The 25,114-nt window shown below is 39.3% G+C and overlaps 2 protein-coding genes across 2 annotated transcripts in view; one reads left to right on the forward strand and one right to left on the reverse strand.

The window, feature by feature from the left end:
• The window catches only part of LOC135084616 (ryanodine receptor), a 205,479-nt gene extending 189,591 nt beyond the window's left edge, over positions 1-15,888 (forward strand). The window contains exons 107-113 of the mRNA XM_063979388.1: positions 832-990; positions 2,534-2,741; positions 4,739-4,870; positions 5,706-5,862; positions 8,501-8,610; positions 14,332-14,434; positions 14,911-15,888. Of these exons, the coding sequence (XP_063835458.1) occupies positions 832-990; positions 2,534-2,741; positions 4,739-4,870; positions 5,706-5,862; positions 8,501-8,610; positions 14,332-14,434; positions 14,911-15,014 (973 nt within the window). The 3' untranslated portion in view covers positions 15,015-15,888. The remainder of the gene's footprint in view (positions 1-831; positions 991-2,533; positions 2,742-4,738; positions 4,871-5,705; positions 5,863-8,500; positions 8,611-14,331; positions 14,435-14,910) is intronic.
• Positions 15,889-17,250: 1,362 nt separating this feature from the next.
• LOC135084669 (Golgi pH regulator) lies at positions 17,251-23,793 on the reverse strand. The gene is made up of 9 exons (XM_063979443.1): positions 23,673-23,793; positions 23,299-23,462; positions 22,780-22,886; positions 22,409-22,512; positions 22,093-22,214; positions 21,466-21,695; positions 19,911-20,092; positions 18,899-19,084; positions 17,251-17,623 (listed from the first exon to the last, which is right to left on the reverse strand). Exons 1-9 carry the CDS (start codon positions 23,712-23,714, stop codon positions 17,363-17,365), a joined length of 1,398 nt encoding a protein of 465 aa, XP_063835513.1. The 5' UTR covers positions 23,715-23,793; the 3' UTR covers positions 17,251-17,362.
• Between the last annotated feature and the right edge of the window lie 1,321 nt (positions 23,794-25,114).

Consider the following 25,114-nt stretch of genomic DNA (forward strand, 5'->3'; position numbering starts at 1 on the left):
CGATAAGAATGGGTAGCTTGGGGTCATTGGACAAAATTCTACGTGCTCAGAGACCGGGCTTTAGACGTAAAAAGTTTACAAATTTTTCAATTTATTTTGAAACTTTTACCATGGGTTTGAAGTTTTAATGCTGAGTTGCACCACCTAACTTTGACCGTAACCATAACGATAACCGGTGTTTTTTGTATGGAGTTAGACAGATCTTTGACGTTTGTCAAAGTTAAAGTGAGATGGTGCAACCCAGCCTTAATGTGTAATAATGGTGGATCAATAACCATTAAGTGTTCGTGAACGTGCATGAGTGTGGGCGAGTGAAGCAAAACAGTGCATCGTGATTCTTCTGGTTCTCTCAAGTTGTCCATAGGAGGTCTCAGTAAAGCACCACAACTTTACTGAGACTCAAGGGGTGGGACGGGGTATCATCTATCTTCCTTCATTATATCATTACTTGATCTCATTTTGTAACTCGTATCACATAAATACTTGAAAATGGCACAAATCAAGTCGACCTCGACGTGTATTGCCAACATCATAAAAAAAAAAGAAGAAGAGTGCACCTGTCAAAATGACAAATAATTTGAAACCTTGAAAGGATTTTTTGGCGGGAAAATGAAGCTTAATATTTATTAAAGTGTACAGCCGAATATAAATGTGTAATAATAATAAAAAAATGTGGATTTAAAACTGAGTTAAGACTGAGATATCGTCTGTCATTCATAATATCATTGTTAAAATAACTGACAATATGTGCTAGAATGGGCTACAGTTCTTCAGATAATGTAATATCGCACTGTATACTTAAATACTTATTATATTAATTTTCTTCACCAGATCTTTCCCCGTGAACTACTGGGACAAATTCGTGAAGAAGAAAGTTCGCGCCAAGTACTCGGAAACTTACGACTTTGATTCCATCTCCAACATGCTTGGCATGGAGAAGACATCTTTCTCCGCCCAGGAGGAAGAAGGCAGCAAGGGCTTGATCCACTAGTAAGTGTATTTACTGATATCAGGCCTGTTCATCTCCGCGAGTTTACATCGAAAATAAAACACGCACGATGGCCCACCTACAGGATACTATTCGACAAGGCCTCACATACGAGCGAACATTGACTCACGCACGCGTATTCTTGTGTATGATGGAAGAAAATAAAGAAAATGGTTTACTAAATACTGTGCAGTATTTAACTGCCTAAATAATAATTAAAACAAAGAATGTACTTTTTTAAGTTGCCTCAAAACACTGAGAGGTAAATAAGTAGTTAATATTATTCATGATAATTCATGCTAAATCATGTATTTCCTCCGCCATTTCCCGCAGTTTGGCACCTCACGTCACATCATTTTACCGAAGTCAGCCCTATAGCTTCGGCGCAGTGCCGATCACTGACGTTTGTCAACAAAATGGTGCTTGACTCTTGAGACAAGCTAAATTACACCATAATGTTAATGACATTGAGCATACTTTTTTTTATTAACTTCTGTACGTAGTACTTATTATTATTCTGTGCTGATATTTTAATTTACTTTTAAACCTTTTTCGATGGTGTATTAGAACTCAAACAGTAAGACACGGGTCTTAACGCAACGTTTATTTATGAGTTTCATTATGTACTCACGGCTTGACGTTTCGGCTGCGATGCTGCAGCCGTGGTCACAAGCAGACTGGCGGCTCGCGGCGTCGTCCGTGCGCTCGGGCTTGATTTCCAACTACCCTCATATTGTCGTTTGTTACACTACCACTAGTGATGTTACCACGACACACAACACTCACAGTATCCGTATTCGTACTTCACGGCAAAATTCGCGGTTTGCATTTATTAATCACCGGATTCCACATTTCCACACTGGTTACAATTTAAATCCGACCTACCGATTAAAATTTTTGTGTTTCTTAATTTCAATCGCTCCTCGAACTATCATATTGTGATAATGCCGTCAAGCCGTGAGTACATAATGTAACTCATTAATAAACGTCGCGTTAAGACCCGTGTCTTACTATTTTAGTTGAAATGGCACGCGAAATTTCAAAATCTTATATTAAACTAGCGTCCGCCCGCGACTTCGTACGCGTGGATCCCGTTTTACCCCCTTAGGGGTGGAGTTTCGTAAAATCCTTTCTTGGCGGATACCTACGTCATAACATCTACCTGCATGCCAAATTTCAGCCCGATCCGTCCAGTGGTTTGGGCTGTGCGTTGATAGATCAATATGTCAGTCAGTTAGTCACCTTTGAGTTATACAGGGTGTTCGGTAAATGGGTATATGAGCCGACACTAGCCCATGTTAACATGGTCATATAAATGGTATGGTGAAGTCAGAAAATTGATATCTTCATTTTAATTATTTTATTTTTCATACAAATCGGATTTTATAAAATTTATTTTGTATGGAAATTAAAAAAATAAAATGATGATATCAAATTTCTGACTTCACCATACCATTTATATGCCCATGTTTACATGGGCTAGTGTCGGCTCATATACCCATTTACCTAACACCCTGTATATTTAGACTTCTATGACCTTTCCAGCATAATGAACATCGACTGGCGCTACCAAGTGTGGAAGGCCGGCGTGACGATCACCGACAATTCGTTCCTGTATTCTCTATGGTACTTCTCTTTCTCCGTGATGGGCAACTTCAACAACTTCTTCTTTGCTGCCCATCTGCTGGACGTGGCTGTAGGGTTTAAGACCCTGAGGACCATCTTGCAGTCTGTCACGCATAACGGGAAACAGGTATGGGATTTTTCAGCTTTATCATCAGGGTATTTCGTCTTCACTGCATAAGCACCCCCTAATATACAGAAGACTGAGAATTTAACCGCCTCTGTGGTCTAGTGGTAAGACCACCTGCTTCAGACGCAGAGGTCCCGGATTCGATTAGTGGGGGCAGATTTTTCTGTTCGGTTTGGGTGCTGGTAGGGCTTGTTCTAAGTCCGCCTGGCTAGCTACCACCATCTTGCCTAAGTCTGTCGCCATAACAACAATGTTAACAACATTGTTGTGTTCCGGCAGTTAGAGGTAAGATAGCCAGTTCCTCCGTGGTTGAGGATTCCGGGTGAAGCTCGCGTCCACCTTCGGCCTGATCATCACTTACCATCAGGTGAGATACAGGCCAAGAGCTTCCTCGTTGTGGATAAAAAAAAACGTCTTTGGCTCAGCATGTGGGTCTTCGGACTATACAAATCTTTACTTGTGTTGATCACCATTAACTCTCATTGCGCGACATACCTTATATCGGGACGAAGCGCGAAAAACTATTTGGGCGCATGGACACTTGCGCGAAAACACACTAGCGTGAATGAGGGCTATCGTTTTAGCGCTCACCAGTTAGCGCCACTGTAGAGTAAGGTCCTGTCACTTGCTAGTAGCGAAGACAGTGGCACCAACTGGTGAGCGCTAAAGTGGTAGGAGGACTATCGTATTTGCACTCATCAAGATGGCGCCACTGTAGAGTAAGGTCCTGTCACTTGCTAGTAGCGAAGACAGTGGCGCCAACTTGTGAGCGCTAAAGTGGTAGGAGGACTATCGCATTTGCACTCATCAAGATGGCGCCACTGTAGAGTAAGGTCCTGTCAATCGCCAGGGGTGCCAACTGTTAAGTATAAAAACGATAGCCCTCATTGACGTTAACGCGAAAAGACATAAGCGCAAAAGTCTTGCGCGTAAGACACTAGCGCGAAGCACATTTGCGCGCATGGACGGATTACTAATGTTTGGCCAAAAAACGTTTCCCAAATTATCACATCACAAACAACGTTTCGCAAATTTTCATTTGGCAAATTCTCATTTGGCAAAACAACTTATTGCAAACTTTTAATTCGCAAATGTCGTTTTTGGCATACTATTGTTTAGCAAATTATTGTTTGGCAAAGTATGTTTTGCCAAATGTTTCATTTGGCAAAAATATTTCACGATGAACTATTTACAAAATAATTTGATTGTCGCATGAATGGACTACAAATTAGCTTGTGGTTATTATTTTGTTTAGTGGGTAGATAATATAAAATTTGCTCTAAATTAATTTTCATATTTCATTCTTTTTATCGAAATTTCCAAATGATTCATTAAACAATAGAGGTGATTCTAGCGCTCGGCGGCCGCTGCCTTACTTATCCACCGTTACCCACAAATCAAAGCATAAGGCAGATGATCATGGTTTTCACAAGAATTTTATGTAAAACAAAGAGATTGCAGAAAATAGTATGGTTGCAGAAAGTAGGTATCGCAGAAAATAGTAGGTTAGGTTAGGTTAGAATAGTTATTTTCTGCGATACCTACTTTCTGCAACCATACTATTTTCTGCAATCTCTTTGTTTTACATAAAATTCTTGTGAAAACCATGATCATTCTGCCTTATGCTTTGATTTGTGGGTAACGGTGGATAAGTACCTATGTGTCAATTTGACCAAACAAATTATTTGGGATATAATATTTGGCAAAATAAAACATTTGCTATATAAACATTTGCCAAGTAAAATTTTGCCAAATGATAATTTGACCAAATGAATTAGTTGCGAAAAGTACAGTTGCTAAAAGTTCATTTGGGAAATGAAACTTTGGCGATAAGTTGTTTGCGAAGTGAAATTTGGCGAAAAGTAATTTGGCCAAACGGAAGAATACCCGCATGGACACTTGCTTGAAATGTCTTTCGCGCAAACGTCTTTCGCGCAAGTGTACCAGAACCGACGTAACTTCTCATTGTAACAAACTACTACCTTCTTCTTCTCCAGCTGGTACTGACGGTGATGCTGCTGACGATCATAGTATACATCTACACGGTGATCGCCTTCAACTTCTTCCGCAAGTTCTACGTGCAGGAGGAGGATGACGAGGTCAACAAGAATTGTCATGACATGCTCACGGTAAGTCAGAATGACGCCTTGTTGACACATTTTTTAAAGATTTGTGCGATACTAAAGTCTGGTCGCCGAGCACGTAGAATTTCGTCCAATGACCCCAAACTACCTATCCTTATCGTTCGCGCGTAAATTATATTGCTGTCGCGCTCGCACACTCACTGCGGCCGCCCGTGTTACCATAGGAGTCACTTAAAAATTAGGGATCGATGGTGAAAACGGGCATTAGACGCTGGCCAAGGTAGAACCCAGCCTTCTGGTCACCGGTAGCCTCAATGACGCGGGTGGAAAGCTCAGTGAATAGCTTTTTAGCCTCCGGGCCCCAAGGTCCCAGCGTTTCCACGCCGAAGGGTACAATGCGGTAGCAGCTGTCATAGGCCAGTAGAATTAGATTTTAAATCGGAAATAATTCCTACAAAAGATTTTATTGTTTTAATGGCTTCATTTGTTGCCCATTAATACTATCCTAGGTTTTCGACTTCGGCGGAGTTGTGCTTAAGTGTTGGGGCCCCCCGAAAGGGCCATTTTTGCGGTTTTACCGTTATACCGCGTAAAGGACTTACTGTATCGAAAACTGATCTTCATGACGGTTGAAGGGCATTCAATGCTGCATTGAATAAGACCAAATTCATATGTTTTGGAGAAACCGTTCTCGTGCCTATCTTCGAAACCGCAAAAATGCCCCTTTCGGGGGCCCCACCACTTAAGCACAACTCCGTCGAAGTCGAAAACCTAGGATAGTCTTGATAAGCAACAAATTAAACCTTTTGTAGGAATTATTTCCGATTTGATTCTACTGGCCTATCTACTTGATATTGATCGATAAATCGTTTCCCCGCAGTGTTTCGTGTTCAACTTATACAAAGGCGTGCGCGCCGGCGGCGGCATCGGCGACGAGCTCGAGCCGCCCGACGGAGACGACTCCGAAGTCTACCGCATCATCTTCGACATATCCTTCTTTTTCTTCATCATCGTTATCCTGCTGGCCATCTTGCAGGGTGAGTGAATCATCATCATCATCATCATCATTTCAGCCACAGGACGTCCACTGCTGAACATAGGCCTCCCCCAATGCTTTCCACGTTGATCGATTGGTAGCGGCCTGCGTCCAGCGCTTCCCTGCTACCTTTACGATGTCGTCGGTCCACCTTGTAGGTGGACGTCCCACGCTGCGTTTTCCGGTACGCGGCCTCCATTCCAGAACCTTTCTGCCCCATCGGCCGTCAGTTCTGCGTACTATGTGCCCTGCCCATTGCCACTTCAGCTTGCTAATCCGTCGGGCTATGTCAGCGACTTTGGTTCGTTTACGGATCTCCTCATTTCTGATTCGATCTCGCAAAGAAACACCAAGCATAGCCCTCTCCATAGCACGCTGTGCAACTTTGAGCTTCTGTATAAGGCCTATAGTGAGAGGCCACGTTTCCGAGCCATAAGTTATCACTGGTAACACACATTGGTTATACACTCTAGTCTTCAGGCATTGAGGTATTTTGGACGAAAAGATGTTGCGTAGTTTCCCGAACGCTGCCCAGCCGAGTTGGATTCGACGATTCCACGACGACGAATCTTCGACATATCCTTCTTCTTCTTCATCATCGTCATCCTGCTGGCCATCTTGCAGGGTGAGTGGATAAGAACATATTTCATCACTTTATTCCAGTTTTTTCCAGATTAGCAAGCTGAAGCAGGCCTGTTCATCTCCGCGAGTTTACATCGAAAACAAAACACGCACGATGGCCCACCTACAGGATACTATTCGACAAGGCCTCACATACGAGCGAACATTGACTCACGCACGCGTATTCTTGTGTATGATGGAAGAAAATAAAGAAAATGGCGTACTAAATACTGTGCAGTATTTAACTGCCTAAATAATAATAAAAACACAGAATGTACTTTTTTAAGTTGCCTCAAGACACTGAGAGTTAAATAAGTAGTTAATATTATTCATGATAATTCATGCTAAATTATGTTTTCCTCCGCCATTTTCTGCAGTTTGGCACCTCACGTCACATCATTTTACCGAAGTCAGCCCTATATAGATGACCCACGCTGAACTGTCCCACCAAACTCAATGACAGGGGGGCGCTACCATCGTTCAACTATATGGTTTCCAACATGGCAAAAATCTGAACCAGCGATCCGGTATTGACGGTGGCGCCCCACTGTCAATGTCATCGACAGGACAGTCCAGTATTTTGGAACTATAGCTTCGGCGCAGTGCCGATCACTGACGTTTGTCAACAAAATGGTGCTTGACTCTTGAGACAGGCTAAATTACACCATATTGTTAATGACATTGAGCATACATTTTTTTAAATACCTTCGCGAAGTAAAACTTCTGTACGTAGTACTTATTATTATTCTGTGGCTGAAGTGCCAATGGGCAGGACACATAGTACGTAGAACTGACGCCCGATGGGGCAGCAAGTTTCTAGAGTGGAGGCCACGTACCGGAAAACGCAGCGTGGGACGTCTACCCACAAGATGAACTGACGACATCATAAAAGTAGCAGGAAGGCGTTGGACGCAGGCCGCTACCAATCGATCAACATGGAAAACATTGGGGGAGTCCTATGTTCAGCAGTGGACGTCATATGGCTGAAATGATGATCCCAGTTTTTTCAACCTGTGGGTCGCGACTCGCGACCGCCAGGGGAGTCACTAAGCCTCTATAAGGGGGTCGCGAGAGGTCCTAAAAACTACCTCGTGTTCGGTCTCTGAAACATCTTTGTAACATTATAATTTGATATATCTTTCTTCTTCTTCATCATCGTCATCCTGCTGGCCATCTTGCAGGGTGAGTGGACAAGGACCTAAATTATTTCAATAGCCCGTTGTCCTAGGTGAGCGACATGAAGCGACGCGACGTAATGCGATCATTTTAAGATAGGGCAGAGCGGTTATGTTATTACCACTATCGCAAGTAGCAAAAATAGGTAGTAAATTACTAAATTGTTTGTAGGGGGATCTTTATTTGTTAACTAACGACGGCGGTGTTTCGTAAAGTGTTTACATATTTTCGTTTGTGTTATCCCGAACCTCGGTAATGTAAACCTTTTTTATTTTTGTGTTATGTGTTTGTTATTAAGTGGGTAATATTTTCATAATGTAAGTTTAGAACATCTATGGATGTGACGAAAGAGTGGATTCCTCTCAATACAGGTTACTTAAACTTAAAGAGAGGAATTCCTCAACTACTTGTAACAGTCGTACTAAGTGTCAATAAAATATTTTTCATTCATTTAACGACTGCCAGTAAATTACTTCCGAAAGAAGTATTAAATGATTCCTTCGTTACTTTTCAACATCTTGTAACACTAGCCAAAAACGTCGTTTATAAGACCTGTGAAATGCAAACTAAATAAAATACCTACTTTTACTATGAAACTCCTCACTATATTCTCTATAACTCCTCCTAAAAATCCTCACTATATTTTATCAACATTGTTAACCTGTGTTACTTAAGGCTGCCGCGACACAAGCACAGCTTAGTGCAGCAGCCGCTAGATAAACAGACTGCTGGCAAATAAAATACTTTTACTTTACTTTATTTAGAACCTCCCTTTGTAATCCAAGTCACATCCCACAACACTATCCGGCTCGAAGGACCACACTGAGTTATTCCTGTTGCAGGTTTGATCATCGACGCGTTCGGAGAACTCCGTGACCAACTGGAATCGGTCAAGGAGGATATGGAGTCCAACTGCTTCATATGTGGCATCAATAAAGACTACTTTGATAAAGTAAGTTATTCCTTCCATTTCCATTCAATGACGGCTATTACAGGGTGTAATCGATAAGTGATCTCACTCGATGTATATGTTACGGTCAAAGTGATAAATGTGAAAATTATGAATAATCGCCGGTTATTATGAATAATTACCGAATGATTTGGTAAATGTGATTAATATGAGGTCATTTATGTGTGTATAAAACTAAATAGGCGGCTTAACCTATTTTTCACTTTAAATCAAAACATTATGTTATAGGCATCATGGAAAAGTAATATTATGCAAGAAACATTCCAAACTCATTATGCCAAATTATATTAATATAATTATGATATCAAAACGTTCAAAAGTTTGGCTATACACGAGCACGTACACAAGATGTTGTTCTCTTTTATGAATTTTGTTAGTACTAAGGTTGAATTATTAAATAATCACTGTTAAATGTGATTAATTTATCACTTTTACCGCGACTGTCGGTAATTATTCATAATAACCGGTTATTATTAATAATTTTTAATGTATCACATTAACCGTAACATATACAGAATAAACTGGAACTACCCGAAAATTCAATGTTTCCAGCTTCCACACATTTAAAGGGTTTACACTTGGATTTGGTCACCCAGGTGATCAAAGAGGACTCCAAGCGACACTTTGAAAGAAAGAAAGAAAGAAAAAATATTTATTTGGTATCAAAGATATTACAATACAGATCAACACAACTTTGGTGTCCTTTAAGCTCCGCGAATGTAGACACAATAGATAATCAATTGTTATGACATTAATTAATGCCCGTCTGGGACTCAATCGGTTAATCACCTATGGATAAGAAGTCCACTTTGATCACCCAGGTGATCTTATCCATGGGCGATCAAAGGACACCAAAATGTCGCCTGGAGTCATTTAAACTATGTTGCGCCATGCGATTTTTATTATTACAAATTATATTGAACTAGCTTTCCGCCCGCGGCTTCGCCCGCGTGGAATTTTGTCTGTCACAGAAAAACTTTATCGCGCGCGTCCCTGTTTCAAAAACCGGGATAAAAACTATCCTATGTTCTTTCCCGGGACTCAAACTATCTCTATGCCAAATTTCATCAAAATCGGTTGCGAGGTTTAAGCGGGAAAGCGTAACAGACAGACAGACAGACAGACAGACAGACAGACAGACAGAGTTACTTTCGCATTTATAATATTAGTTGGGATTAGAGGTGGGCGCCGATATAAAATTGGCCGGCGGCGGCGCGCCGACTTTTTGACCTCGGCGGCGGCGGCGTCGGCGGCGTGACCTTGTTTGACCTTTGTTCATTAGGTATTTTTTTAAAAATCTGCTTTTTTAGTATCTGTCGTCAAGACTAATCAGGTGATTTGCAGTTGGTTGGGGTTTGAGCCACTAAAGCAGTGGTTTACCCTTGGCTAGTAAATTAGCTCTCTTGATCATAGATACTTTGATATTTGGATAGCGGGATTGGCTGAGATCAGGTTCTCGTGTATTTCCTAAAGGCGAGCGTACCAATGTGCCGATAAAAGTATCCTTAACATGTATTTTTGAGCTCTTTGGAGGCACATAGTCGGTGGAATAGTATATTCAGTTCTGTTTTATTTATATTTATGGTCTTTCCATGTCATCCTACGGTCCAGGATTTTAATGCAGGTTGATTGCAGCAATGTGTCGAGGTCTAGATTGGCCGGAGGATAAGTTTCACGTCTTAAATGATAATATGGTGAGACTTCGGGGCTTAATTACATGCGCCACTTGGTCAGCCAAGCAGCTGATATTGCAAAAGTCTAGTCACTTTAAGATCACAGTTACATTAATTTGAGGAAGGCCGCAGCTTTCTGGTGTCTGGGCTACTTTACTAGTAGATGTTATAGAGTATCGGACCAAATACAGAGTCCTGGGGTACTCCAGCTCTGCAGCTAAAAAGAGAAGATTTTGTCACCGAGTTTGATTTAAAACTGTCTGTCACTGAGATAAGAATCCATCAGCAGGTAGTAGAAGTGTGGTAGAAGGTACTTTTTAATTTCAAAGAGTAGTCCTTTATGATAAACCCAGCTGAAGCCGCAGCGAAAGCAGACGTACAGGATTCTTTCTTTTTCAAACATTGTACTGATTATGGTTGGTATGGTTTCTGCCAAAATTTATGGTCGGGTATACTATATTACATTTGTCATACTTAGGCAAGGGAATAAACGAGCAAGAATGATAATTTTAACAATACAAATGTCAGATTAATTGAGCGATAAGAGAATTCGTTAGGCGACTTGCCAACCTTATGGATAATTTCCAAAGTTAAGAGACTTGCGAGGTTCTTCTCACTCAGTGTGGTCATTGTCAAGACCATGGACTTCATGGTGATCAGATTAAATGCAAGTGCTTTACGAGGGTCCATTTTGGCTATTTCTTTAGCTTAGCCATCTCTCTTAGCGTCAGTTCTTTCGTTTCAGCCGAAAGACGTCCTGTGCCGCTCGCATCCAGGCACTTCCTGTGACCTTCCCCAAATCGTCGGTCCACCTAATGGGAGGCCTGCCCACGCTACGTCTTCCGGCTCGTGGTTGCCACTCAAAAACTTTACTGCCCCAGCGGCCATCAGCTCTACGAGATATGTGGCCCGCCCACTGCCACTTGATTTTAGCGATTCTGTGGGCTATGTCAGTCACTTTGTCCTCCTGTGTCTTTCGTCCTCAATTAGCGTAGTAGGAATCAATCTTCTACTTTGAACTTGAGGAGGGTAAGCGGAAACATGGCGGTCAACTCCTCAGATAGTCAAGTACTAAGATATCCAGAAGCAGCATACGAAAAGATGCAAAATGAGCCCTCTCAAATCACAATGGGAAGGTTTGGCAGCACAGCACCTAGAATGGCGGGAGATTGTGTTGTGTAGAGCCGAGTCCGCGAATTCAACGAGCAACGCACAACTGAACTCGGCGCAAAACGCGATGATGTAAATCCCGTCCATCTGCCGCCATTCACTACAATTATGTTGGCGGCGGGTAATTACTCTCAATGTGCGAGGAGTTTGCCGCGAAGATCGGCTATGTAAGCCATCTTCGGGCGCACCAGCGCCGCTAAGACAGCTAAGTCGAAGTGGTCACCATGACCGAAATCGGTCGGATGAATCAGCATCATCAGTAGGAATCAAAGGCAGGCATAGCTGCAAGTCTCGGATCAAGTCCAATGCTTGATCTTACTAATGTTTTTGATTGAATTGTGGATTTTTTGGATTATCCGTGTCAATGGGTTTAAATAAACCGGCGTGTCATGTAGAAAAGGTCTGAGATTTTTCTTGTCAGTTCGCACTCATGTATTACCGGACCTAATAAGCAGAGAACACTTTGAGGGAGGTACTTTGTTGCCTTCCAGAGGTTGTGGTACCCATTTGAGACATATTTGCCAATCTCTGTGTGAGTGATTCGCTTAAAGTATATTCCAATAGTGTGGGTTATCTGCCAAAGGAGGCGGGGATTTTTACCTTGACAGCAAGAGGGACCGGCGCCTCTTGCGATCAATTATTTACTAGACCAAGCAGTAACTTGAATAATTATTCATTATAATGTACTTGATTAACTGTTAATATAGTTAGTATTAAGGTATTCAATCAATTATTAGTATATCAATGGCATTAAGTTCGCCTTGTGTACAATTTATATGGCATTAAAGAATAAATGTCACCGGAAAATAACAAGACTCGTAAGTTGATCAATTTTCTAGGAAGTTGATCAACTCTCGGAAAATAATAAACGGCAGTTGAAATGTAGTATTTAACGCATCGAATTTTAGCTAATTGGTCAACTTACGGTACCTAGCCGTAATTTAATAATTAACTATATTGCTACAAGTAAAATCATCCACAAATGGGCCAATCGTTGCCCAGTGTACTATTTGACGGTACACTATTATCCGTCACTTAATACACTTTTCTCTGATTGGTCGACAGCATTAATTATAAGCATTTAGCAAGTGTTTATTCATAGAGTTACAAACACGTTGTTTTAATATTTACATTTTAGAGATAGGGATATTAAAGTTATGTATAGTTAAATAAATGGAAAATGTTTAAAAAAATATTATATTGGAGCTCAGAGTTTTATTTTTGTAAGTTATATTAATAATAAGTAGGTAAGTTTGTTTATTTCTACCACTACAGCCTGCATTTCACTCATCATAAATAAAATGACGCGTTATAATGAGAATTATTACCACACAAAACAACAATTGCTAATTTTACTACTGTAAATAAAGATAATAGATAGATTTATTTACGTTTAAACCGGTAATGGCGGCGGCCGGGTGGCGGGGAGCAGTATAAAAGCACGTGAGTCTTTCAACCAATCAACGTGCACCTTGCCTTTGTCGGATGATTTAACGGCAAGACGCCGTAAATTAATCAACTTACTAAAATACATACGTTAAATAGTACATTTCAAATGCCGTTTATTATTTTCCGAGAGTTGATCAACTACCTAGAAAATTGATCAACTTACGAGTCTTGTTATTTTCCGGTGACATAAATATTATAGTTAGTTCTTCTTTTATATGGTTTACTGATGGGTCAAAAATGGGCCCTAACATAGGCTTTGGCGTGTATGGAGAGCAGCCGAAGCTTAGGCTTTCTCAAAGCCTGGGTAAATTTGCCTCTATCTTTCAGAAGTCTACGCCTTTATTGAATGTGCGGAAGCTAACCTGCGAAAAAAATATGCCAACCACATATTTACATTAACTCAGACAGTCAGGCCGCGCTGATGGCCTTAAACTCCAAATTGATCACCTCAAAGTTGGTAGAAAACTGCATGAGTCGACTGAATACCCTAGGAAAACGTAACAGAGTAACGCTGAGATGGGTTCCAGGTCACGCGGGAATCGTGGACAATGAAAATGCCGACGAACTGGCCAGAGCGGGAGCAGAGGGAACACAATATGGTCCAGGACCCTTTTGTGGCATTCTCAAAAGTCTCGCTCGAATGACCCTGGAGAAAATCTATTTAAACAAATCCTTTTAGGCATGGTCAGACACGCTAGGATTAACTCATTCCAAAGCTCTTATATAGGCTTTTGCCTATGACCGAAAATGCTCTAAGCAGATCATAGGACTAAGTAGGATCAAAATGCGCATCTCAGTTCGAGCCTTCACTGGACACAGCAGCTTAAACAAGCACTTGTCCACTATGGGACTGTCCGAATCAAGAACATGCAGGATGTGCCAAAAGGCAGATGAAACGCCACTACCCATTCTCACGGACTGCGGACCTTTGATGCGCAAGCGGAGCTTACACCTGGGCAAACACATCCTAAGCCCACAAGATGTAAAACATATCGCTACCCAAAAGATACTGCAATTCCTAATGGATGCAGGACTCGGAGGCGAACTTTAAGGAAAATAGCGGCGATCACAATAGATCGGTACCGGTCGCAGTGATACTAGGACTTTATTGAACTAGAATAGCCGCTCAACTCAATAAAAAAATAGTTCTTCTGCGTTTGAAACACAAATTAGTACAGTATAGGAGAGGAATAAATTTCAATTAGTTTGTACAGTATCAGTATCGGCGCGCCGACAGCTGGTCGTCGGCGGCGGCGGCGTGAAAAAATTCGCGGCGGCGGCGGCGCGCCGGCGTGGCGCCCACCTCTAGTTGGGATTAATCAAAGACACGGGTCTTTCTATGTATTTCAGTTTGAAATTGAACGCGAAAGTTTAAAAATCTTATTATAATGAATTACTTATTTTCTTTTAGGTTCCACACGGGTTCGACACGCACGTGCAACGAGAGCATAATTTAGCGAATTACATGTTCTTCCTCATGCATCTCATCAACAAACCAGACACGGAGTATACAGGTAAATTATATACACGTTTTGTGGTAAAAACTTTTATTATGAACCCAGAAAAAATGTCCACAAAAATGTTGATAGCAATTTTTAATCCAACATTTTAAAACATCCAATCAGCTTTTTGAGACTCATAGGGGATTTTAAGCTCTTGGCCTGCATCTCACTGTAGAAACGCCCCTCCTGTGCCCTGAGCACGAATGACTCTCGTGATCTGAGGGCTTGTTTCCATGGTCATATAACGTTTTTTGCAGGATCACGTTTAGTAGTATACGTGTTATAATATGAACGTTTACACAAACATCCCGTTTGCAGTGCCCCGCAAAACACCGATCAGTTCTAAAATTAGTAATTCACGTTTCATAAATTAAAAACATTATGTGTTCCCATGACAGTCCAATTTTGCGGGATCGATCCCTTACTTGTATGATTCCCATCTGGGATTCGAAACCAGAACCTTGATCAAACGTGTATATTACTTGCAGGTCAAGAAACGTACGTGTGGAATATGTACACGCAACGATGCTGGGACTTCTTCCCCGTGGGAGACTGTTTCAGGAAGCAGTATGAAGACGTCATGGGAGAATAATTCAACAGTATATCATGAGTAAAATATACACCCGACTATGTATAATATACAGCGCGTGCAAAAATACATATGGCATACATACAGTATGTATACAGTGTGTAAAATATACACACGATTTACATACAGTATGTATACAGCGCGTGTAACTTAAAAACTTGTGACTTATAACAATTCAAAACTTTGAAATTATCAAATCAAATTGCTAAAAATATAGTCGGGGTAATAATTATTGTCGCTGAAAAAAATTTTGCTCAAATATAACACCAAATTGTGAATGTAAAAATGTGTATGTTACTTTGATTGGAATTTGAAAAGCGACTTGAATTTAATGACAAATGTACGAGTATAGTATGAATAATACAAACTCTATCATAATATATTATGTATGTTCTTTGTATATTAATTGAAACTCATGCCAACGTAAAGAACAAATTATTAACGCATAACATATCCGTTACCACACTTAAAATAATCGCAAAGCAATAAAAATAAAATATAGACTCCCGCCTATTGAAAGAAGTAGATATATTTCAACTTATTTACAATGTTTAGGACAATTTTGTAAAAATATTAACGAATCGAAATTAGCAAATCTTAAATATTTATTAATAAATTGAAGTCACTAATGTATTTCATAAAAATATGTATTTTATAGCTACATTTCACAAGAATAAACTTCTTTCTTGGTCGGGTAAATAAAAGCTTCAAGTATTTATATCAGAAATGAAATAAATAAAAAGTAAGTTTTTTCTATTTTCTTGTAACGTTAAGTATGAATTAAGGTGGCCTTTCCAAGCAAACTTTTCTATTTTAACTATTTCGATATAGTTTATGTAAGATAATATAAAATGTTAATTAAAACTATTTAATTTTATATTTGGTTTTATTTGCGCTGGCAACACCAAGTTTCGTCATATTTTCACCTGGCAAAACCTATTCATTAAAAGCAGAAAAAGAAAACAAAATATTTAGTTTATCGAAATATATATTTTTTCAAACTGATTTTCTTATAAACAATGAAAAATACTGAAACAAAAATCCATACAACATAAAGCCAATCCTATGGAATGTGTCCAACGACATAAGATTGTGCGTGGTATGTAAAGTTCACAAAGTCAGAATTCACTAACAGAAGGTTCATCTTAAATATAAATAGATATTATTATTGTTTATTTATCTGCAAAATTATAAACTGGAAGTATTCACTATTGGATTATTCCTGTATAGCCAGGATCTTCGGATTGACCGTCAAAAATAAATACGTGAAGATCAACTTTGTCCCAGAGGAATTTCACAACCATCGTTGCTTCAACGAAACGTTTATTCCCGATGCCGTAAAACTATCTACCAGTGGTATCTATCACTATCCAATAGTTGAAATTAGTCCAGAAGAGAATCCATGCCTGAGTTCACGATCATAAGGATGTCTTCATCAATTGAAAATCTTTAACCAAATATGGTGCCAACAGATTTATATCAACCCTAAATTAGTGAACTCTAGTCTTTAGGGACCGCCGTATTAAATAACTTACAGAATCAGTATTTTAACTTATAAGTCTACGCCAAACGACTTTAGCAAAAGATATCACAAAAAGAAACTGATGTGAGAATTATTTCGCTTAGGAATCACAGTAAGATTCATGCACATTTTTATAAATGTGCATTTGGGTGTAAATTTTGGTATAAAACAGGAATTTTTGTTTGTGTGACTTCTAAAGTCTGAGATTGTCCAAAGATATTTGTATATTTGTATTTGTAAAGTTTATTGACATGGTCTGTACAATAAAGCATAGCTCAATTTTAAAATATCAGTCTTATAAGTAGTTAACAATCTTAATACATAAATAATCGCCGAATATTTAATCGACTTACATAACAAGTAGGTACCTATTATGTACAAGCAGTTATAAAGACAGTATTTTACATTATTATTATTTCGTAGCCTTTTTACAAAGAAGTACTTATTGCAGAAAATGATTAAATTACTTTTGATAACTTTATCACTGAATTTATATAAAATGGTTGAAAAACAAAGTAAGCATTTAAAAATCACCAAAAGATGTGTGTATATTTAGTTGTGCTTGTATGCGTGGCTTATCCTATAAACAACGGCTTATCCAGACAAACATTTAAGCATCTTATGATCTTGAAATAGGTGCGATTTTCATACAAAATACACGCCTATAAATTGACTCCAGGCGAGGCTTTAGTGTCCTTTGATCACCCACGGATAAGTGTCACTTTGATCACCTGGGTGATCTATCTAATACAGGTGTTCAAGGTGGAATAGACCTATAAATTAAATTTTAAACTTTACAAATCATTGTACTTATCAACAACTACACGCCCTAACTCACCGAAGGCTGTTTATGTGCCAAATACAGCGTAAATATACTCGTCAAGGCACTAACTAAGAATATAACGTCGAACCATCTATGGTAGAAGTTAAACTGCAGATCTCCTAACACCTGGGTGATGATGATCCGGTATTCTGGAGGCATATTCATCCGCATCAATAGTACTGACGAACAGAAGTACATGCCCATTATTTGGGCCAAGATAAGAACGATGATGTTCGATGATTTTGATGAGGAGATCTTGTTGAAGAACTGTGAAAAAGAAAATAATTTTAATTACTGACATGAGAAGCTTTCCCTTTTTAACTTTGTTAAAAGATGGGATATCTCTTTTCAACCTTAAATTGAAATTCAACCCAGAAATTTACTCATTGGGGATGAATTTTCATCCCACCTAAAAAATTACACTTTCATTTTTGAACTATCATGCTTTAGTTAACTTTATAAATAAATTCAACCCCGTTTACAAAACCCGAAAAAACTCAACCTTATTGATTGAATAATTCGGGAAATCTCAACCCTGTGTGAATTAAACCTAAGAAATCTCAACCCCATGTAAATTAAACCGGAGAAAACTCAACCCCGTGTGAATTAAACCGGAGAAAACCATGTGTGTGAACTCAACCAGTTTTTTAAATAGCAATTTCAGGGGGTTGAAATTGCTCGACGTTATGCAATTTCAACCCCCAGAAATTTCTATTTAAAAAAACGGGTTGAGTTCACACCAAAGTACCTTCGTGAGGGTGAGCAGCAGGCCCCGTATGCTAGTAAGTAGAATACAGCCGACAAGAGCAAAAGACAGCTGCTGCGACCAGAACGCCACGTGGATGCGGAGCCCGAGCTAGTGCACCACGAGCTCAAGCCCGCGGGTCACCGGGTCCTTCTTGCCGACGCGGTCGAACACTAGCGGAGACCCCGGATATTAGTGAAGACCCCGGAGACAGACCCCGTAGACACTAAATCTAGTAGAGACCCCGTGAAATAGACTTACACTCGACCTAATAGGAACCCCGTAAGGATAAGTTATCCTCGTAGAAACTGAACCCCGTAGTAGAAACCCAAACCCATACACTCGACCCAGTACAATCAACCCCGTAGGAACCCGCACATTCGACTCTCTATGAACCCCGTATACTCAACCCCGTAAGAACCCCGTACATCTAACCCCGTAGGGACCCTACACATTCGACCCTCTATGAACCCCGTACACTCAACCCTGTAGGAACCCCGTACCCTCGACCCCGTAGGAGCCCCGTAGCCACTCCACCCCGTAAGAACCCCGTACACTCGTCCCCGTAGGAACCCCGTACTCACTTTAGTAAGCGTGAGCAGCAGACCCCGTATACTGGTCAGCAGAATACACCCAACGAGCGCGAAGGACAGCTGCTGCGACCAGCACGCCACGTATCCCGTAGCCACTCAACCCCATAGGACACTGAACCCCGTAGGGACCCCGTACAATCAACCCCGTACACTCGAACCCGTAGGAACCCCGTACATTCGACCCCGTAGGAACCCCGTACGCACCTTGGTGAGCGTGAGCAGTAGCCCCCGTATGCTAGTAAGTAGAATACATCCAACCAATGCGAAGGACAGCTGCTGCGACCAGAAAGCCACGTGGATGCGCAGCCCGAGCCAGTGCACCACGAGCTCAAGCCCGCGAGTGACTGGGTCCTTCTTGCCGACGCGGTCGAACACTATGTTAATTGTTGACTGGAACAAAAACATAGTAACATTAATATCCCACTTATCCTACTTATTATAAATGCGAAAGTTTGGATATCTGGATGGATGTTTGTTACTCTTTCACGCAAAAAGTACTGAAAGGATTTTGATGAAACATTACAGTATTATAGTTTACAACTCAGAATAACATATAGGCTATAATTTATGACGATCTGTGACTAACTAAATTTCACGTGAAGACGCGGACAAAAGCTAGTGTTTTTTTAAAGCATTCTGAGTTAAGTTCATAACAGACTTGTCAATTCGGAAAGGGATCAACAACATCACCTTTCCCGCGCTTTCAAGCGCGAGACGAGGCGTTTACGTCATGTTACGGTGCGGATGATTATGCGTTGCAGTATGGAGTTTCATACAAAGAATACTGACCGCCTCGAGTTGATACGGTTACGATCCCTTTCCGGGTTGACCATTATTGAAACTACTGTGCGCTTACTAAACTGTAGATTACTAGTTTTTTTTTTACTTAACCCCTTAAGTACCAGCAAATCGATACACAAATAGAAGTCAATTGTTACCTATCTCATGCGACCACAGAGTTCCACAAGTTAATATATTCGTTAAACTTTTCAAACCCATTGCGCACTTGTAGTATCTAAATAAACTCACCCAAAAAATGATGTTTTTTAAGTACATATTGCAATTTTATTGTTATTACAGCCTTAACCGATGGGTTTATACATAGTTAAACTATATTTAAGTACTTTAAAAATTTCGTAAATTTCACCCCCAAAAGGGGTTGAAATTTTTTATTTATTTTTTAATTCTACTTTTAAGTATTTTTTTAAATACTCACAATAAATATCTTCCATATGCAGTACAGCGAGAAGAAATACCCGAGGCAGTTGAAATACTTCCCCTGGAAGGTGTGAGACCATTCGATTTTCTCGCGCATAGTGCGGGCGTCGTGAGCTTCTAAGAACAACTGTCGGCTTAGTTCCTCTAGGCCGGCTATCTCTTGCCGGAGCTGGTTTATGTCTGAAATTGTACTTATTCATTTATTTTAAGGTATAGTTACAGTTTTTTTTTTTAAACTGTAAGCGTGGCTGTGGGCGGGGCACATAGCTCGTAGAGACAATGGCCGTTGGGGCAGGAAAGTTCTCGAGTAGCGACCACGGGCTGGAAGACGTAGCGTGGGCAGGCCTCCTACTAGGTGGACCGACGATCTGGTAAAGGTCGCGGGAAGAGCCTGGATGCGGGCAGCGCAGGACCGCTCATTGTGGAAAACCTTGGGGGAGGCCTTTGTCCAGCAGTGGACGTCATTTGGCTGAAAAGAAGAAGAAGAAGATAGTTACAGTACATAAAAAACGACGGTTCATCTATACTTATAATAAATCTGTAGAGAGGTCAATTCTGTACATGAAATATATTTTCAAAATAACTATCAGGGGGTGATTAGTGATCGATACTGATGCCAAAAATGCAATCAGTAAAATTTTTGTCTGTCTGTCTGTCTGTCTGTCTGTCTGTCTGTATGTTCCTTATAGAAACAAAAACTACTCGACGGATTTTAACGAAACTTGGTACAATTATTCTTTATACTCCTGGGCAGGTTATAGTATACTTAGGAATTCCCACGAGAACGGGAATTAGCGGGAAAATCCTTTTGTATGAAAAATCTAAACCGCTTAAGTTAGACGCTTGAAAGACATGCAGGTACCTTAGTAAACTTAAAGCTTAGTTACAACAGGATATTGCAAAATTCCCACGGGAACGGGAGTTAGCGGGAAAACACATTTGTATGAAAAAATCTAAACCGCGTAAGATAGATGAAGGGGGTAAAACGGGATCCACGCGTACGAAGTCGCGGGCGGCCGCTAGTAGAAAATAAAAATACTGCTACAAATCAATACATTTGAAATAAACCAGGGGATGAAATGGGGGATGAAAGCTGGTGTGTATTTTTTAAATAATATTGTATGTTCTTCATATGGAAAATATTATTATACTGAATATGCCTTTTATCGCGAATATAAATTAATCTTAAAGGGGATGAAAACTTGTGTGATAAATTAATTTTATAAGGACTGGTCTTTATTAGTTTATAAAGATAAAGATATTTTTATTTATCAGAACATGTGTGACAATACAGAAATATATGTTTGGTGTTAGTAGGTTTTGTTAGTATCAACATGTCTTACCGATATTCGGCGTGTAAAAATTATAATTAGTCTGTTTTTATAAGTCAATACAACAACAATCAAACAAACATAGCAAATTTTCAACATTTCAACCAGCATAATATCCTCAAAAGATACATAATATGGTTTTCAGGAAAAATGAAATCCACAGAAGAAGTGTAAATTAAAAAACCTCAATCGATATATGCATACAAAAAAAATATGACTTACTTTCTGTGCCCTGTCCTAAAGGATTCGCTATACTTCCAACACTTGACAGTATATTCGTCCAGAAACCACCCTTATTCTTCACGTTCAACTGGTCCATCATGCTGTAATTCTGTCTCCCTCCCACACTGTTCGCTTCGGCTAGTGCTATCCTTTTCTTCTTCACCAAAATCATGTCCATTGTTTGGAGGAGTTTCTTCTCTATTGACAATACGTCGGATTGGGTGACGGGTCTGAAAATAGGAAGGATTTGTGCATTAACTAACCGACTCGGTGAACTTCGTACCGCCTATGTTCATCAGATATAATGTAAAATTCTAAGGGTGAAAGAATTTTTCAAATCAATCCAGTAGTTTCGGAGCCTATTCAATACAAAAAAACGATCAAATCTTTCCTCTTAATAACATTAGTGTAGTAGATAGACTGCTAGACTGTTGTAGCTTGAAGGCTTGAAAAAACAAATAAAAGGTTTGGCCGAACCTTTACAAAGATTTAAACTTACAGAGCGATCCTGGCGCCATCTACTAAAAGCTTTGTTTATGGAACCCCATTTACTACCTTTAAAATTTTGAAAAAAAAAAGGAGTTGCCCTTACCGGTAATCAGAAATCTAGTTAAAAGAAAATTATACCTTATGAAAATAGCCATAGATGTGTACGGATAGTTGACAGCACCAAAACCAGAGAGCAGAGCCATGACGGTCACTCCAATGATTCCAATCCGAGACACTCCCTGCTCTATGGAGAATATTCCCTGAAAAAATAATGTTAGCCAATAAGTACAATGCTATACATTATGTAAGATTTTTACTAATTATGATTCCTTGCTTCGAAATGTTCACATTTCTAGTGTCTATATTTTTGCTTTCTTTTTGTCAACTTTTTGGTGGTAGTTGTTATTCTAATTTTTTCCTATAACTCTAAATAATTTCCAAGAATTCAACTGACCTGTTTAGGACTCAAAATAGGAAATGGGTCTCCTATTTTCCAGAAGAAATACAAATAGATGAACCACACAAACATTGTTAGTGGTCTTATCATATTTTGGGAGACTGGAAAACAAAACAAAAACTGTACACTTTAATCAGAAAAAAAGCTTTGTGGGTAAAAAAGTGGTCTGACTTTAACTACAATAACAACGAGAGGTAAGGTAAACCAAAGAGTTATGAGTATTTTAATTTTGAGTGAGAAAAGTAAGTTTATAGAAAGGATTTAGCTATTTAAAGATAAAATAGGGATATGAATGGAATATTCTGATAGGTCATTCCATGGACTTCTTTATGTTTAAATTTAAAACTATAATGTGCTGAACAACTTACCAAATCTGACATTGCTAATGCAAAAATATGCGATATAAAAAGGTATTAGTGCTATAACCATAAAGAGCAGTGAGTAAAGTCCCAGGTTCCAATGGAAGTATCTCGAGCTGGAAAATAAAGAACATCACCTAAAATAATTTATATTATTTACGTTAAAAACAGCAAAAAATTATTTGCAATAACTAAAGTCTGAAGTCAGTTTTCAGACTTTGTAGGCTACCTTAAATGTATGATTATTAAAATATTCTATACTAGCTTTCCGACCGCGGCTTCGCCTGCATTGAATTTTGTCTGTCACAGAAAAACTTTATCGCGCGGGTTCCTGTTTCAGAAACCGGGATAAAAACTATCCTATGTCTTTTCCCAGGACTCAAACTATCTCTATGTCAAATTTCATCAAAATCGGTTCAGTGGTTTAGGCGTGAGAGCAAGACAGACAGTTACTTTCGCATTTATAATATTAGTATAGATTTATCTAACATAGATTCAGTAGAAAGATAAGTCAAAATGGGAAGTTACCTTGAATCCAAGTAACCAATGATTTCAAAAATAATTAGCTCAAACATAGTGCAACTGAGGGCGAATGTGACTGAGAATATGAGCTGCACCATCGTGTGGTGGACTTCATAGTCGCGAAATAACTGCTTCACGAAAAATATCCAGCCGCCGACGAAGAAAAACGTCTGAAATTAAATCAATTGGATTTCACATAAAAATAGGCCAAAAATTTATTTTTAATACTTCGACATATATGCTAAGTATTTAAACAACCTAATTAAACCTAATAAAGTAGGTATTTATCAATTAAAACCGATAAATGTACATTTATTTACTACACATAACCTCGGACAACATTACTATTATTTTATATACTTAGGCGAAATTAGGCATACCTGGGATATCAGAATGATCAAAGTATCTTCTAAAAGAGTCATTTTGTTTGTTTACTTCAATAATTTGAATAAAATTATCGTTTTACAATATTTTGCCGTACAGCAAAACAACACCTGTCAGTCAGCTCACAGCTGTCCGAATAGTGATGCCAGGGAAGCCGCACTGCGCCATTATCGATAGATTAACCCATAGAGAAAAGTAATACATAGGAAATAGAGAACCCTCTCTGTCAAATTTTTGAACCTACTAATTGACAGCCTGGTGTTAAATTCCCTGTACTTAACCTACGTACGTAACGCTCACATGCATACATAGTCCACGCACACATACATACATAAAGTCCACGCACACATACACACAGTTCACGCACACATAGGCCCTCATAACCTTGAAAGAATTATTGTTTTTTTGATGTACAATGTAGAATTTTTTCAAATCCATTATTTTGAAAATATTTATCTTTATGGTGTACTTATTGTATTATTTTCAAAACAATGGATTTGGAAAAATTCTACATTGCACATAGAAATGCAAATAAACAAAAACTTTTCAATTGAATAATTTTACTTTATTTATGAACACACATAATATTATACACCAAAAGCGTCTTTTCGCAAAGTTTTCAACAACACTAAAAAAGCATTTTTGCACTTTGAGAAAACTCAGATCACTTGTGAACATAACAGAAAGTTTCTTCGCGATTCACGAAGGAACGAACAAAACTCCGATGAACCAGAACAGTAGCAGGTACGAAGGAATGAACTTGAATTTGACTCGACTCTTCAATACTTTAATAGGGCCACAGAACTCATAAACGATGGCTAAGAAAACAAGAATGCATTTAACATAGCAAAAACAACACCGGCCATTTTGGAGGAAAAACAAAGTTGCCATATGTTAAATAGTAATTTCTACTACTCTATTATGTAAATTATAACAAAAAATGTCACCGTTCAGTTTTAAATTAAAACAAATTAATTTCATTTTAAAAAAAGTTTTCACATTGTAATTAACAATATTCTGAAATATATTTTAATTAAGAAAAAAATGAAAATATGAAGGAAATAGGAGCAGCGACATCTAGAGCGTTTTAGGGTAGTTAAAAAGTATTGGAATTTATCGACTGAAGTCGCTGTTTGGAAGCAAGTTTCACTTGGATGATCGTAGTATGGAAGTTTCCGCACCCTGGATTAACCGCCTCTGTGGTCTAGTGGTAAGACCACCTGCTTCAGACGCAGAGGTCCCGGGTTCGATTCCCAGTGGGGGCAGATTTTTCTGTTCGGTTTGGTTGGTGGTAGGGCTGGTTCTAAGTCCGCCTGGCTAGCTACCACCATCTTACCTAAGTCTGTCGCCATAACAACAATGTTAACAGCATTGTTGTGTTCCGGCAGTTAGAGTTAAGATAGCCAGTTCCTCCGTGGTTGAGGATTCCGGGTGAAGC

This window comes from Ostrinia nubilalis, chromosome 26 (assembly GCF_963855985.1).
Source record: "Ostrinia nubilalis chromosome 26, ilOstNubi1.1, whole genome shotgun sequence".
Classification (NCBI taxonomy): domain Eukaryota; kingdom Metazoa; phylum Arthropoda; class Insecta; order Lepidoptera; family Crambidae; genus Ostrinia; species Ostrinia nubilalis.

Excerpts from the sequence above, each read along its gene's own strand:
- LOC135084669 (XM_063979443.1), bottom strand. The coding sequence starts at position 23,714 with ATGACTCTTTTAGAAGATACTTTGATCATTCTGATATCCCAG. Across the intron at positions 20,093-21,465 it reads TTTAGGACAGGGCACAGAAA|ACATAAACCAGCTCCGGCAA; the intron begins GTAAGTCATATT and ends GTACAATTTCAG. Across the intron at positions 17,624-18,898 it reads TACTGCTCACGCTCACCAAG|TTCTTCAACAAGATCTCCTC; the intron begins GTGCGTACGGGG and ends TCTTTTTCACAG.